General features: G+C 55.3%; 1 protein-coding gene across 2 annotated transcripts in view; it reads right to left on the bottom strand.

The window, feature by feature from the left end:
* Positions 1–103: 103 nt before the first annotated feature.
* The window catches only part of DOC2B (double C2 domain beta), a 35,932-nt gene continuing 20,602 nt past the window's right edge, over positions 104–15,433 (bottom strand). Inside the window, exons 6-10 of one of the 2 annotated variants that reach the window (XR_005236764.2) lie at positions 13,253–13,410; positions 5,537–5,618; positions 4,622–4,718; positions 3,381–4,050; positions 104–1,451 (exon numbers count right to left, since the gene is read on the bottom strand). Coding sequence is in view for 1 of the 2 variants with exons in the window: in XM_073023833.1 (XP_072879934.1) it covers positions 3,914–4,050; positions 4,622–4,718; positions 5,537–5,618; positions 13,253–13,410 (474 nt within the window). In the remaining variant the exon portion in view is untranslated. Of the gene's footprint in view, positions 4,051–4,621; positions 4,719–5,536; positions 5,619–13,252; positions 13,411–15,433 lie in introns of both variants that reach the window. The other variant, XM_073023833.1, reaches the window with a different exon arrangement.

The following is a 15,433-nucleotide window of genomic DNA, read 5'->3' on the forward strand; positions in this document are numbered from 1 at the left end:
CTCGACCTCCAAAAGTGCTAAGACTTACAGGCGTGAGCCACCGCCCCCACCCCCTTCAAATCTATTACAAGGTGAGCGTCTCGCCAAGGCAATGAGATCGCAATATGATGTTTCCATTTACTTTGGATTATACGTCATTATAAATATTAACAAATAAGACTCAAAAAGGACACCTTCGGGTAGGTCAGACCAAAGTACAAAACTTGTGTGTGGGGCTGCAGTTTGAGGGCAGTGTCTGCAGCCGTCACATGGTAGCAAAACGGTGTTAAGCAGCGCACGAGAGCCTGCGTCGACCACAGCCAGAGTCCATGCATCGGGAGGTTCACTCGGTTTGCGAAGAACGGGCAGGGCATGCACGGCCTGGGCTCGGCGGGCGGGCGGGCGGGCCGGGGCGCAGTTCCCCAGGTTCGCCACTAGAGGTCAGGAGGTGACCGCTTCGGGGCTGGAAGACGGGCCCGTCGTGGATTGGCTAGTGCCAGCGGAGGGCGGGGCGGAGAGTGGGGCGAGGCGGAGAGTGGGGCGGGGCGCAGTTCCCCAGGTTCGCCACTAGAGGTCAGGAGGTGACCGCTTCGGGGCTGGAAGACGGGCCCGTCGGGGATTCGCTAGTGCCGGCGGGGGGCGGGGCGGAGGGCGGGGTGGACGTGGCGCCTGGTTGCTGACATCTGGAATGACTTTTTTTTGGCATCAGATTTCCTGTCTTTGTGGGGCTGATGGACCCGAGCAAAGATGCCCGTTCGGGGTCAAAGGCAGAGCCGCTTCTGCAGCTTCTCAAAGCATTTTTTTTGTGGGTTTTTTTTTTCTCTCTCTTAGAGTCTTGCTCTGTCGCCCAGGCTGGTGCAGTGATGTGATCTTGTCTCACTGAAACCTCCACCTCCCAGGTTCAAGCAACTCTCCTGCCTCAGCCTCCCTGAGTAGCTGGGACTACAGGCGTGAGCCACCACACCCGGCTAATTTTTGTATTTTTAGTAGAGACGGGGTTTCGCCATGTTGGCCAGGCAGGTTTCGAACTCCCGACCTCAGGTGATCCTCCCGCCTCGAACTCCCAAAGTGCTGGGATTACAGGCATGAGCCATCCCGCCCGGCCTCAAAGCGCTTTAACAGAAAGACAATCTGCACGGGATCTAGAAAGGTGCTGGGATCCTGGGGAAGGTTGGTTTCCGAATTTCCTGGGGGGTTCCTGCCCGAGTGCCCGTGCTGCCCCCGTGATGGCCAGTGAGCCCGCCTCCCAGCCTGACTGTCCCCATCTTTCAGGCCCAGCCCCATTTGTGCAGCCTGGGCAGTAGAGGGCCCTGGACTTGGGGGCTGGAGTTCTGGGTTCTTGTCCCAGCTGTGCCCCTGCAGGCCCCAAGTTCCCCATGTGCCTATAAGGAAGTCATCTAGGTGGAGGGTGCAGCCTCTTCTAGCTTTGCCATTCACTTCTGTGTCTTCAGAGAGGCGGTCAAGTCTCCGCTCTGAATGAGACCCACACAAAAAGCAACGCTAAGACGATGCCCAGAACTTACATAGACACCAGGCCTTTCAGAAATAGACCACCTCTTACCTTAGACCCCCAGAGGATGCCCATTCTGTGTGGAGAAAAGAGGGGCCTTTGCCTCAGCCCCCAGAGGCTAGGCTGAATTTTGGGGCCGGGTTAGGCACCTCTGGGAAGCCTGAAGTAGCACAGACGGTTTCAAAGCCAGTGGACGAGGAGGCAGGACAGTGGCAAGACCCCAGGTCTCCCTCATGCACCGAGCTTGCTGAGCCTACACCTGGGGTCTCCACTGAGTCTCTGACAGACCAGGAGGGAAGGGACTGGGGGTACCGACCCCCAGAGAGAGAAAGTGGCAGTCATAAGACCTGGCTTTGAGTCCTGGCTCACCCCTTCCTGGCTCTGTGGCCTTGACAAACTACTCGGACTCGGGGAACATGTTTCACCTGCAAGATGGGGATGAGAATCAAACCCACCTCACAGGGCTGTGAAGATGCGTCCAGACAAGTGCATGCAAAAGCCTTCACACACAAAACCCTTCCTAAAGGGGGAGACAAGGCTCCACGAGGTGGCCAGGGACCGTGTGGGGCTGGGGTCCTGTTTTCCCTGCAACCTGGGAAAGGCATGATGGGCACTTGGTGGGATTCAAATCATGACCCTGCACCTCAGGTTGTGGTGTGCTTGGTGTCTGCAGTGGAAGTTCCCACCATCGTGCCTGTCAGTCCCTCTACCGGTGTTGAAGGGGTGGGCAGCAGGCGGGTGAGCCCCAGGCTGGCAGCTAGCAGGACCTCTCTCATGTGAGCTCAGCACAGCAATTCCCCTGAGTGTGGGGTCCAGCACTCCGGGCTGGGGGCTGTGGATCCTGGTTCCAGCTCTGTGGGGGCTGGAAGGCCCTGAGCAGGTCACGTAACCTCTCTGGGCCTCTGTTTCCATCACACACTGATGGGCTGAGCAAAAGGACTCTGGCTGTGCAACGCCTTGGCTCTGCATTTGTTCACCCAGTGTTCCTGGGGGCCCCTTGGTAGGCAGGGAAAGTTTGTGGGCTTCAGGCATGGGCCCCAAGACTCAGATACTCTCAAGCCTCCTGGAGAGCCTAACTCAGGGAAGCAGACAGGCCCACCAGGCAGGGCGGTTCCTGCTCAGCTCCTGGAGGGTGGAGCCAGCCCCACAGGCCTCCCCAGAGACAAGGCCCTGGACTGTCACTGATTAGTCCCAGAAGGGACATCTGTGGTGGTGGTAGGACCAAGACGCCATGAGCAAGCACCTGGAGGCCCCCAGTACTCAGTGTGAGACAGGAAGTGAAGGGGAAGGGAAAGGGCAGAGTGATGACGTATAGGAATGCTCGGCTCGATTTTTCTCCAAGCACAAGGGACCCCTTTCTCCACTGCAGTTGACCTGATGCTTACGCCGGGAAGGAGGAGCGGCGGGCTCCGTCCTCGAGGTCCCTCAGGAGTGGAAAGAGATCAAAGTGGGAGACTTGGGTCTGAGGTCTGAACTTGGCCCCGCACCAGCACCAGTTTCTCCTGGTGCTTCCATCACTTCCCCCACCTCCTGCCTCGAGCCTCACACCTTCCTAACAAACCTGCCTGGGAGAGGAGACCCTGGGTCCACAGTTCCCAGCCCCATTGGCCTTCTCTCTCCTCCAGGCCTTTTTAGACCTAGAACTCCCCACTCACCCTCCAAGGCCTTACAGAAGCACCACTTCCTCCAGGAAGCCTTCCCTGACCTCCCAGCAGTCAGCAGAACCCATGGTATTTGCAGACTGGCCAGGCTGGTCTCGGTATTTCTCGCCCCAGTTGGAGTGGTTTGTTCCCAGCTCCCTGACTAGACGGGAACTCCCTGAGGGCAGGCCCTGTGTCTCACCCACCCGCAGGGCTTGTGGAATCATTGAGTGAAGCCTGTGCCAATTTACCCTCATCAGGAGCCTCCGGGAACTCTGCAGACTTTCGGCCGGCAGGCCCGCTTCTTCCATCGGCCCAGCAGCGATGGAGATGAGGGATGCGGTCAGCCTTTCTTGGGCTGGAGCAGTCGGTCTTCAAGGTCCTGTCCTCCACCTGTCTGTCTGCTCACCACCTCCCTCCTCTGTTTCCACTGTCCCCCAGGGTGCCCCCACACTCCTGTCCTCTCAGCCTGGGCTGGCCTCCAGAAGGTCTTTGCTCCCAGATGGTCCTGTCCCCTTCCCCTGGGCAGGTGCTGAGGTCTCCTTCCACCACCGGCCTCTTGGGCCCCAGACGGCTGAGAGCACCCCCAGCTCCCTGCCCTTCCCGTCCCAGAGTGGCTGAGCCCTCCACGTCCTCCGAGCAGGGACTGCAGTGGCTCTGGGTCCAAGCAGGGGTTCTGGATCTCCCCCAATGTGGGGGCCACAGGCCTTGGTGGCTGCTGGGGAAGCCTGGGCCGGCCGTGCTGGGCGCAGGTGGTGGTGGGGGTGGCAGTGGCAGGCGGGCGTCAGTCGCTGAGCACGGCCCCCGGGAGCTCGCTGGTGAGTGTGTGCCAGCGCTCGATGCGCTTGTCCTTGTTCTTCAGGCAGTCAAACCAGTGCTTCAGGCGCTCCCCCTTGGCGTTGATGCCCAGAACCACGCCACCTGCGGGAGGACAGGAGGGGCAGCCGGGGCCCAGGGACCCCCGACTCCCAGGTTCTGTGCTCAAAGGCCAGCCTCTCCCACTGCCCGCTGGGTTCCGAGCACGAACAGGACCTGCCCTCCATGCCACACTCCAGCCCCGTCAGGGCCCAGCCATCCTGTCCCTCTTCCACCAGGGCAGGGATAGGGGCAGGGTGCAGAGGCAGTGTCAGGGGTCAAGGAATTGGGCCCAAAGCGGGGAGAAGGGGCCGGGCAGCCCCACTGTGCGCAGCCACCAGGCCCGCCGGGAATCTGGGTCCTCTAGGGTTCAGAGTCCAGCCCGAGGCCCTGCCCATCATCGTCTCTTGTCTGTGCTCCGCCACACAGTGCTGTGTGACCCTCCCAGAACTCCTTCCCTCTCTGGGCCTGTCTCTTCCTGGGGCACAGCGCTCAGGCTGGAGAAGGTCTGAGGCCCCTCAGGTCTGGGGGCAGGTGGTCCGTGGCTCCAGCTTCCCCCAGGGACCAGGAAGGAGGGGCTGTGGCCGGATCCAGGACAGGCACACAGCGACACGGTGCTCCCACTCTGCCCCCTTACCAATAAAATCGTTGGATTTTCCAATGTCGTAATCCCAAACGGTGACCTCCAGGGACTTCTTGGCCAGGTCCCCATGCTTAATCTCGTAACAGAACTCCTGCTGGTCAGAAGGGAGTGTTCGGGCTGATGCCACGAGGCCTGGGCCTCGGCCGGTGGCCAGGAGGGGTATGAGGTGTAGGGAGAGAGGGGGGACGGGGTGATCAGTGCTCAGGGTGGACGACGGGTGGACGCTCACATGTCTCATGCACTTCCCCCTGAGCTCAGCTGGGGTTTTCAGGGTCCCCATCCCCTCGCCCACTTGTTCCTTGTCCCTGAGCCTCCTGACTGCAGAGGCACTGCCCGCCCCACAGTCCCTGTCGTCCTGGGCCTCTCTGGGGCCTGGCTTTGCTGACCCCTCCCTTCTGTGGGACCCTCCCTTCCATCCGGGGTTCCCTTCACTCCCTGGAAGCATCTTCTCAACCTCCCCTGCCTGCCTCTGGATCACTGGTGTGGCGTGTGCTCTACCCAAGGCCCCTCCGCTCTTCTTTCCTTCTTGTTCCTTGGGGGGAATCGTGTTTCCAGCTGTACTCGCTACTTTGGGCTGAAGACCTTCCTGGGGCCCCAGGGTGTCTCGAGTCCCCTTGTCCCACACAGACCTTCTTCCCATCTTCCTCACCCCCTCTTTGCCCCGTGGCCTCCATGAGGAACCCAGGACATCCCTCAACACTTCCCTCTCCCCAGCCCTACATCCGGCATTCCTGCCAAGAACTTTCCAGGGGTCCCCCAGCTCCCCTGTGTCTGTGGCTTGGTGCGGCCCCTCCCCACCATCTCTGACCACCCTCCCCATCCCACCATGACCTTTTGACAACCCAGCCACACCCCCACCGCCCTGGGGCAGAGGAGTGGCCTTCATGAAGCTTCACCAGCCCCTCATACCTCGTTAAACTCCGGGTTCAGGGTTTTTTTCTTCACCGCTGTCTTATGTTTGGATTTCTTGTCCACATCTGGCCTCAGGTATCTGGAATTACATCCAAGGGACAGGCAGAGGATGGCGACATGCTATGGGGTATAGATCAAGCCAGCAGGGATTCAAAGAGCTTTCTGTCCCTGGAGAGATTCCTGGACCCTTCTTTTGTCCTCATCATTGCATTTTCCCAACTCTATTTTGTGGCAAAGGCGAGACATTGTTTTCGAGAAGCAAGTGGTCCCTTTCTCCACCGCACTTCTGTTCACACACACCTTCCTGAAGTGAACCATGGTGGGGGGGGTCCCTTTCTCCACCGCACTTCTGTTCACACGCACGTTCCTGAAGTGAACCATGGTGGGGGGCCCTCCATCCCCCTAGGGAAGGGATTTTTCCTCGTTTCTGGAAGCCTAATTTTCATCAGGCTCACATTTCCCACCAGAACAGAGCTTTTAGCAGAGTTGGTCTCTTGTTCAAACTTTCTTTTTTTGAGACGGCTCACTGCAACCTCCACCTCCCGGATTCAAGCAATTCTCCTGCTTGAATCCAGAGGCTACTCCCAGCCTCTGGAGTAGCTGGGATTTCAGGCACCCGCCACCATGCGCAGCTAATTTTTGTATTTTTAGTAGAGACGGGGTTTCACCATGTTGGCCAGGCTGGTCTTGATCTCTTGACCTTATGATCCACCCACCTCAGCCTCCCAAAGTGCTGAGATTAGAGGCGTGAACCACCGTGCCCAGACTTTTTTTTTTTTTTTGAGACGAAGTTTCGTTCTTGTCACCCAGGCTGGAGTGCAGTGGCGCGATCTCAGCTCACTGCAACCTCCACCTCCTGGGTTCAAGCAATTCTTCTGCCTCAGCCTCCCAAGTAGCTGGCATTACAAGCACCTGCCACCACGCCCGGCTAATTTTTTTATTTTTAGTAGAGACGGGTTTCACCATGTTGGCCAGGCTGGTCTCAAGCTCCTGACCTCAGGTGATCCGCCCGCCTCAGCCTCCCAAAGCGCTGGGATTACAGGCACGAGCCACCACGCCCAGCCTCAAGCTTCTTTTATAAAATAGCAGATTTGTTGTGATATAATTCACATACCATAAAATCAATCTTTCTGAAGTATAAAACGTGGTAGCCTTTAGTAGACTTGCAGAGTTGTACAACCGTCACCACTACCTTGTTGGAGCTCTGAGGAAGGACAAGACCTTTTGTGCAGTAACAGGAGGCCACACAGATGTTCTTCCCTCCACAGCCATTCAGGGGTTAGACCTTGATGCAGAACAGCTGTCTCCCTCTGAGGCCCAGAGAGGTGGAGCGACTTGCCCAAGGTCACACAGCCAGCAAGCACAAGCGTGGTGCTTGGAAGCCAGGCTCAGGCTTCTTTCTGTATGACAGGGAGGTCATGTGCAGGCTGGAGAAGGGGACAAGAGGTCCTCAACTTCTTTGCAAAACTCCCCCTCTTCCCGCACGGATAATCGCATGACAACTGTCTTGTCCCTGCTGAGCGTGCCTTGTGGTCTCGCCCACTACCAACTCCTTGCGCCTGGCACTGGGGGGCTGAACAAACATCTGTCCAACGAATACCTGAATCCCTAGAAGTGAAGGCACCACCCAAAGAAACGCCCATGTCTGGCTTATTTTGCCAGTTCCTCTCCAGGAAGGCTGCACGGTTGACCCACAGTGCCTGTGACAAAGCTGAATGCTATCACTTAAAAAATCCTTGCCGGTTTGAGAGGCAGAAAAGGATATCTCATAGTTGCTTTACTGTGCATATTTTAAAATTGTGACTTTCATGGCATAAATAATACTGGTTTATTATAGAAACACTAGAAAATGCATATGGACAAAAGTTGGGATTAGGAGAAAGAAATGAAGACGTATGTCCACACAAAAACCTGTTCATTGCAGCTCTCTACCACCACCAAAAACTGCAAACAACCACACACCCTGCAACCGGGGAACTAACCAACAACGGAAGACCACTCAGCAATAGAAAGAACCAAACTCCTGGTACATGCAACTGACAGATGAATCTAATGCATTTCTCTGTGTCAAAGCAGCCAGATTCACAGGCTTCACAGACACACTATCTGACTGCTTCGTGGGAAAACCTGGAAAAGGCAACACTACTGAGACAGAAAACAGGTCAGTGGTTGCCTGGGGCTGGGGAACTTTCTGGGGTCATATTCTGTATGTTGACTGTGGTGGTGGAAACAAGACTGCACCAGCCTGGACGATACAGCGAGACCCCATCTCTATCCAAAAATTAAAAATTAGCTGGGCATGGTGGTGCATGCCTGTAGTCCCAGGTATTCACAATGCTGAGCTGGGAAGATCGCTTGAGCCCAGGAGTTCAAGGCTGCAATGAGCTATAATTGCACCACTGCACTTCCGCCTGGACGACAGGGCAAGACCCTGTCTCTAAAAAAGAAAAGAAAACAAAAGAAAAACTCACTGGATATGAATGATACAGGTTGAGGATCCATTATCTGAAATGCTTGGACCAGATGTTTTGAATTTTGATTTTTTTCATGTTTTGTAATATTTGCAGTATATTTACCAGTTCAGCATCCCTAATTCAAAATTTCAAAAATTCAAAAATCTGAAATCCCAAACGCTCCAATGGGCATTTCCTTTGAGCGTCATGTCGCTGCTTGAAATGTTTGGGGTTTTGGATTTACGGATTTGGGACACTCAACCTGTACCTCAATAAACGTGATTTAAAAAAGAAGGTTGGGGAGATTCCCCGAAGCCCACCATCGGAGACAGCGGATTTCCTTAGTTACTTACTAGGCTCCTTGGCCATTTCGCTACGTATTGGTTTTGTGTCTGCTGTGAACTGTCCTTGGCCTGTTTGGTAACGGGTGAGGAGCAAGGACAGAAGGGTCCTGCATGCCCGGCCTTCACAGGCCCTTGGAAGAAAGTGGTTTTGGGATCTCTGCGCCCTCAGCCTGGACATTGTGCCCATCTGCTGACCCCTCACTCAGCCACCAGACTTCCACAACAGGCACCAGCCTCAGCACGTTCAGCTATGCACAGTTCCACCAGTGTTGCCCTCTGTTCTGTTTTCCCTGCCAGGAGCGTCCTTCCCTCCTCACCTGACCACTCTGCGGAGATCCCTCAGCACCCTCCCTGAGCACACCCTGCTCTGGCACCAGTCCACCCTGCAAAGCCCCGGAGGCCTGCCCTGTGGCGTCTCTCCCTCCCTTGCTGTTAGGACAGTGGCCCTGGCCACTGAGGCTCATGGAGCCACCCTGTGCCATGTACCTCTGGCCCTTCTGCACAGCACCTTCCGCTGGCCTGTGGCTTCGAGAAGAAACCCCTTCTGGTTATACATAAGAGAGCCAGAGATGGGACTTGCCCAGGGTGGCACAGCAAGTTACTGCCAGTTACCACCATTTTCACTGGCATGAAATGGAGATAATAACAGGGCGACTGCACAGGCTGCTGGGAGGGTCACACTCAGTCATCGCATCGCCCAGGGATATTACGTGTAACTCGACATGTCAGCGATTGTCACAGGCACTGTTACTCCTGGGGTTTTCCCACAAACCCTCAAGAACTGGGCCTGGGGTCAACTTCCAGGGAAACTGGGGTAAGTGTCACCAGAGATGAGGTTTATAAAAATAACGGTGCATAGCTGGGCATGGTGGCTTGCACCTGTAATCACAGCACTTTGGGAGGCCGAGTTAGGAGGATCGCTTGAGTCCAAGAGTTTGAGACCAGCCTGGCCAATATGGCAAAACCCAGTCTCTACAAAAAATACAAAAACCAACTAGCCAGGCATGGCGGCACACACCTGTAGTCCCAGCTACTCGGGAGGCTGAGGTAGAAGAACTGCTTGAGCCCAGGAGTTTGAGGCTGTTGTAAGCTATGATCGCATCACTGCACTCCAGCCCGGTGACAGAGTGAGTCACTGTCTCAAAAAAGGTAGGAAGAAATAAAGAAAATAAATAAAAATAATGGTGCAGACAGAAGGCCTTGACCCATCTAGCTTTGGCCCTCAGCATCAACCGCTGGATACGTCCCTCCCTCTCTTCCAGGTCTAGGATGCAGCTGAGGGGTGCCCCTTTTACCATCTAACCTGTGCCCTCATTTCCCCTGCTTTTAGTGAGGAAAAGGCCCTTGGTCCATGAAGGGGCCTTTCAGAGATGGGGACCCCTGAGGAGACCCGAGCAGCAGCCCTCGTGTCTCACCCAGGGAGTCCGAAACAGACGTGGAGGTCTCAGGCGAGGTGTGGCTCAGATATAGGGAGTGGCCCACAGCTTGGCGTGACTTTGAAAGGCCACGTGACCTGACCCGTGGCTGGCAGGTGGGACCCAGCTGCAGGAGTCCAGCAGCACCCACAACAGCTGCCTGTGACAGGGAGGAGCCTGTGGTACAGCAGACAGGCCCTGCCCAGGCGGCCCCCTGCTTGCCTGTGGAAGTTGACCAGACTGTCTGTCACAGCAGGTAAGACTCTGCTTTCTGGCAACCCAGCGGGTGACCCTGGAATTCCTGTCCATCTGGCAGGTGAGCATTGAAACTGGTTTAAAAGTTTCACACCATAGACTGGGCACAGTGGCTCACACATGTAATCCCAGCACTTTGGGAAGCCAGGGCGGGCAGATCACTTAAAGTCAGGAGTTCAAGACCAGCCTGGCCAACCTGGTGAAACCCCGTCTACTAAAAATACAAAAATTAGCCGAGCGTGGTGATGCACGCCTGTCATCCCAGCTACTTGGGAAGCTGAGGGACGAGAACTACGTGAACCTGGGAGGCAGGGGGGTTGCAGTCAGCTGAGATCGCGCCACTGCACTCCAGCCTGGGCAACAGAGTAAGACTCTGTCTCAAAAACAAACAAACAAACAAACAAAAAAACACACAAAACCACACCATTTGGGCTTCAGATTGCATATCCTCCTGCAAGGATATATACGAATGAGATTCAAGTCAATGACAAGTCAGAAGAAAAAATATATAGACACAAACCAGTATCCTACTGTGTGTCATTTGGTGTGTCTTCAACAGCTGTCCATGTTATAATAGTCATCTAGTTCTAATTTATTCATTTTTAACTGCATAGTACTACATTCTACACATATGCCACATTTTATTAATCTATTCCTCTGAGGATGAATGTTTGGCTATTTCCAGTTTATAGCTATTACAAGCAATGCTGTGATAAATAGCTACCCACCCATGCCCAGGTTTCTAGGAAATAAACTTGGAAGGAAAATAATGTGGCCACAGGGCACACGCATTTCCCACGTCGACTGGATATTGCCAACTTTCTCTCCAATGGTTATTATGGGAGTCTCCTGAGTGTCTTCTCAGCATTCACAGAGCTTCCCCCAACACTCGGGTCTCTAGTGCACTGGATACTTTGTTTTGCTAAGTTGTTGAGGCTGGAGCCTACTTCAGTGTTTTCCACATAGAAAACCAGTAGCCCTGCGCTCTTTCTGGAAGCCTAACTTCCCCCAAAGATGCAGCTTCCTCCGGCTCCTGAAACCACAAATCTACTCTCTGCCTCTGTGGGTCGACCTATTCTGGACACTTCATAGAAATAAAGTCCTGCAATACGTGGCCTTCTGTATCTGGCTTCTCTCACTTAGCATCTTCATTTCAAGGTCCACCCACGGTGTAGCACGTACCTGCTCCACTCCTTCTTAGGGCTGATATTCCACTGCAGGGACGGACCTCATTTGTGTATCCATTTATCAGTGGATGGACGTTTGGGCTGTTTCCACTCTTGGTTGTTGTGAATAGTGCTGCTATGAACATTGCTGCACAAGTTTTAGGATGGACGTGTTTTTCTTATCTCTCGGGTATACAACTAGGAGTGGAATCGCCAGATCAAATGGTGACTCTGTGTTTAACTTTCTGAGGAACTATCGGCTGCTTCCCAAAGTAGCCATCCCATTACTGTCATGTTATTTTTATTTATTTATTATTATTTTGAGACAGTGTCTTGCTCTGTCACCCTGGCTGGAGGGCAGTGGTGCGATCTCAGCTCACTGCAAGCTCCGCCTCCCAGGTTGAGGTGATTTTCCTGCCTCATTCTCCCAAGTAGCTGGGATTACAGGCTCCCACCACCATGCCCAGCTAATTTTTTTTTTTTTTTTGAGACAGAGTTTCACTGTTGTTGCCCAGGCTGGAGTGCAGTGGCACAATCTCTGCTCACCGCAATCTCCGCCTTGTGGGTTTAAGCGATTCTGCTGCCTCAGCCTCTCAAGTAGCTGAGATTACAGGGATGCACCACCACGCCCGGCTAATTTTGTATTTTTAGTAGAGACGGGATTTCTCCATGTTGGTCAGGCTGGTCTCGAACTCCCAACCTCAGGTGACCCGCCCACTTCAGCCTCCCAAAGTGCTAGGACTACAGGCATGAGCCACCGTGCCCGGCTAATTTTTTTTATTTTTAGTAGAGACAGAGTTTCCCCATATTGGCAGGTTGAGTGATCCATATGCCTCGGCCTCCCAAAGTACTGGGATTATAGGCATGAGCCACTGCACCCGGCCTAATTTATTATTATTTTTAACTGTAGAGACAAGGTCTCAGGATGTTGCCAAGGCTGGTCTCAAATTCCTGGGCTCAAGCAATCCTCTGAAGTAGCTAGGACCACAGGCACATGCCACTATGCCCAGCTAATTTTTACTTTTTTTTTTGTAGAGATGGGGGTCTCACTATGTTGCCCAGGATGTTCTCAAACTCCTAGCCTCAAGCGATCCTCCTGCCTTGGCCTCCCAAAGTGTTGGGAATGTAAGTGGAAGTCACTGTACCTGCCACATACAATTTTTAAAGTGACAGAAATATGATCACGGCCATGGGAGTGGTGCCCCCAGAGCTGTGCCATGAGGAGTACTGGCCTCTTCATGGTGCCAGGATGTCCCTGAGGCCTTAGTCCCCTGGGTCCTTGGTGTCCCCTGGGTCAGGGCCATTCCTCTGTCATCCCCTCCCTGAAGCACCTGCCTCTCCTTTCTGCGAACTGAATCCCTCTCCAAGTCTCACTTTTCCAGCATCTCCCTGTGAGCTCACACTCATACCTACCTAGTTTCTGGAGCGCCCCAGGCACTGACGGTAGTCACTGTGGCACCTGCGGCACCCCTCTCCAAAGGGTCGCCGGCTCCTGCCTGGCTCTCAGAGCTACACAGCCTCTCCTGACCAGGCTCACAGGTCCACAGCTCTGGGGCCCAGGTCACCTGGCATGGACCCTGAGTTAGTGTCTCTTCCCAGGACCACCATCAGCCCCTGTTGGTAGAGCTGAGTGGACTCTTATCTGCATCTGTGGCCCCAGTATAGGGCTGGGCACATGTGGGCATTTGCCAAGGCCTGGCAGAGTTCCTCTGCCACCTCCCCCAGCCTCCTGGCTACCCCTGGCACTGGCCCTGCCTTCTGTCCCCTCCTCCGACCTCCTCATGGCCCCTCCTGGGCCCCTCAGTCACAGAGAGGCCTGGACATAGCATCAGGTGATAACTAATATCTGCATGACTCTGGGAAGCCACTCAGCTTCTCTGGGCCTCAGTTTCCCCATCTCTGAAGTGGGCTGGCCATGTTTAACCCCTGGAGTTGCCAAGGGAACCCATCAGGGAACACGGCGTCCCTGTACCTCAAGTACTCCCTGGGTGCCTGCCACCTGAGACCACGGAGCCGGCACACGGACCTCTGTCCTTAGAGGTGAAGAGGTGGCAGGTGGTCACGCGCACAGCACACTCACGTTTTCACGTAAGGGTCCGAGTAGCCGTTGGCATCCATGGCGGCCAGGTGTGCGCACCGCACGATGCCCACCAGCAGGCCCTGCTTCTGCGAGCTGTACTTGAGGGAGATGAGGATGCGGCCCCGCTCCTCCAGGGACTTGTCTTCGGTCTTGTCCACCTGTTGGACGGGACGGTCACTCAGTCCTCACCTGCTCCCACCCCTCTCTTGGCCATACTTGGCCTCTTCTTCCTGAGCCCACCCACTCTCGCTGCTGCAGCCAGGCCCGGTCAGGGTCCCTGGTGAGTGGCCACACTGTGAACTCACAGGCCTTCTATCATCGCTTCCCTCCCAAGGGTTCTGCTGGGGGTGGATCTGACCCTCGCCCTCCCTGTTCTTGGCTGCATGGCCTGGGGTGCCCTTCACAGCCCTGCAAGGGCCAGCCCAGGGATCGGCAACTGCGGCGCTGGTGCCAGATCAGGCCCGACACCTGGCTCTGTGTGGGATGTGAGCTAAGAGTGGCTATTACCCTTTTTTAAAAAAATTATTTTCAAAAAAAGAGAGATGGGGTCTCACTATGTTGCCCAGGCTGATCTCAAACTCCTGGGCTCAAGGGATCCTCCCACCTTGGTCTCCCAAAGTGCTAGGGTTACAGGCGTGAGCCACCGCGCCCAGCTGGTGCTTACTTTTCAGAATAGCAGAAAGAAAAATGAAATGAAAAATATTTTGTGACACATGAAAATGACATGAAATTCACACTTCGGCTTCCATTAATAACATGTTATTGGAACACAGCCTTGCCGGCTCCTTGAGGCCTTCTCTATGGCTGCTTTTGCTCTAAGGACAGAGCGGCGTGGCGGCCACAGACAGCACGGTGCACAGACCCTGACATGCGCTAACGGGCCCTTCACAGCTCTGCAGTCCCCGGCCTGGCGTGCTCGGCTTCCGCAGATGGTCTTCCGCCAGGTCCTCCTCACGGCCCGCCCTGACTTTCTCTGCAGTCCCTCGGCTTTGAAGCCGGGTCCCACCTCCGTACCTCTGTGCACGCTTAATCCACAGCTCCAGCACCCTCCTCTGTGTTCACCGTTGATAAATTCCTGGTCCTTCTGGGCCTGGGGGGCTTTTCTGACCCTCGGGGTGGGTTGGCCGTCCCCTCTGTGTGCCCACTGCCTCGGGTTTATCCTGCCATGGCCTGCGTGACCCCCTGCTTCCTCATGGGTCTGCCCCAACCTCTAAGTTCCTTAAGTTTGAACTCTTGTCACCCAGACTGGAGTGTAGTGGCACTTTCTTGGCTCACTACAACCTCCGCCTCCCGGGTTTAAGCGATTCTCCTGCCTCAACCTCCTGAGTAGCTGGAACTACAGTCTAATTTTTGTTTTTTGGTAGAGTCAGGATTTTGCCATGTTTGCCAGGCTGGTCTCGAACTCCCGACCTCAAGTGATCCACCTGTCTCAGCCTCCTAAAGTGCTGGGATGATGGGTATGAGCCACTGCATCTGGCTAATACCTGCATCATCTTTAATACCTCAGGGCTGGGCAAGGGCCTGGCACTAAAGGCCCACTGGAGGCTTATACTAGTGAAGGCAGGAGTGGAGGGACCCCTGTGTGTTCAACCTCACACAAGCAACTCCAGCCTGGAGGGTTCGAACAAAGGCAGAAACGTCTGCCCATGGCCAACAGAGCCTGGTGGATGGAAAAGGGTAACCCTGGCCCCGGTCCCCTGAAGGTGCTTCCTGGAGCCTCTCAGGGTACTGGAGGCGGCTCCCTCAGGAGAGCCCAGGAGACAGAGCTCTGGTACTTTCCTCACCCTGGGGAAGCTGGGAGCCCAGTGGGGAGGCCACTCAGTCCCCTCCCCTGCCTCAGCAGCTGCCCGGTGCCTGCCTCTCAGGGCAGATCTCAGTTCCAGGCCTCCCCATCCCCAGCCAGACTGAGGCTTCTCCATTCCTTGACCTCCCGAGACCACCTGGCCTCTTCCTTCCGGCTGCTGTGCACCCGAACCCTCTCTCCTGGGCCTCAGCCCAGCCGCACATGCCCAGCTTGGGCCCTGCGTCCCCCTGGGTCCCCTTAGGACTCTGCCGGGCTCCTCTCCTAAGCAGGCCCAGCCACACCCTTTTACTCACAGTGGTGCCCTGCCTAGCACCAAGTGAGTCCCTCTGGCTACATCCAGCCCTTTCTGGAGATGAGAGTCCTGTGAGGTGAGCAGG

This window comes from Chlorocebus sabaeus, chromosome 16, assembly GCF_047675955.1.
Source record: "Chlorocebus sabaeus isolate Y175 chromosome 16, mChlSab1.0.hap1, whole genome shotgun sequence".
NCBI classification, from domain to species: domain Eukaryota; kingdom Metazoa; phylum Chordata; class Mammalia; order Primates; family Cercopithecidae; genus Chlorocebus; species Chlorocebus sabaeus.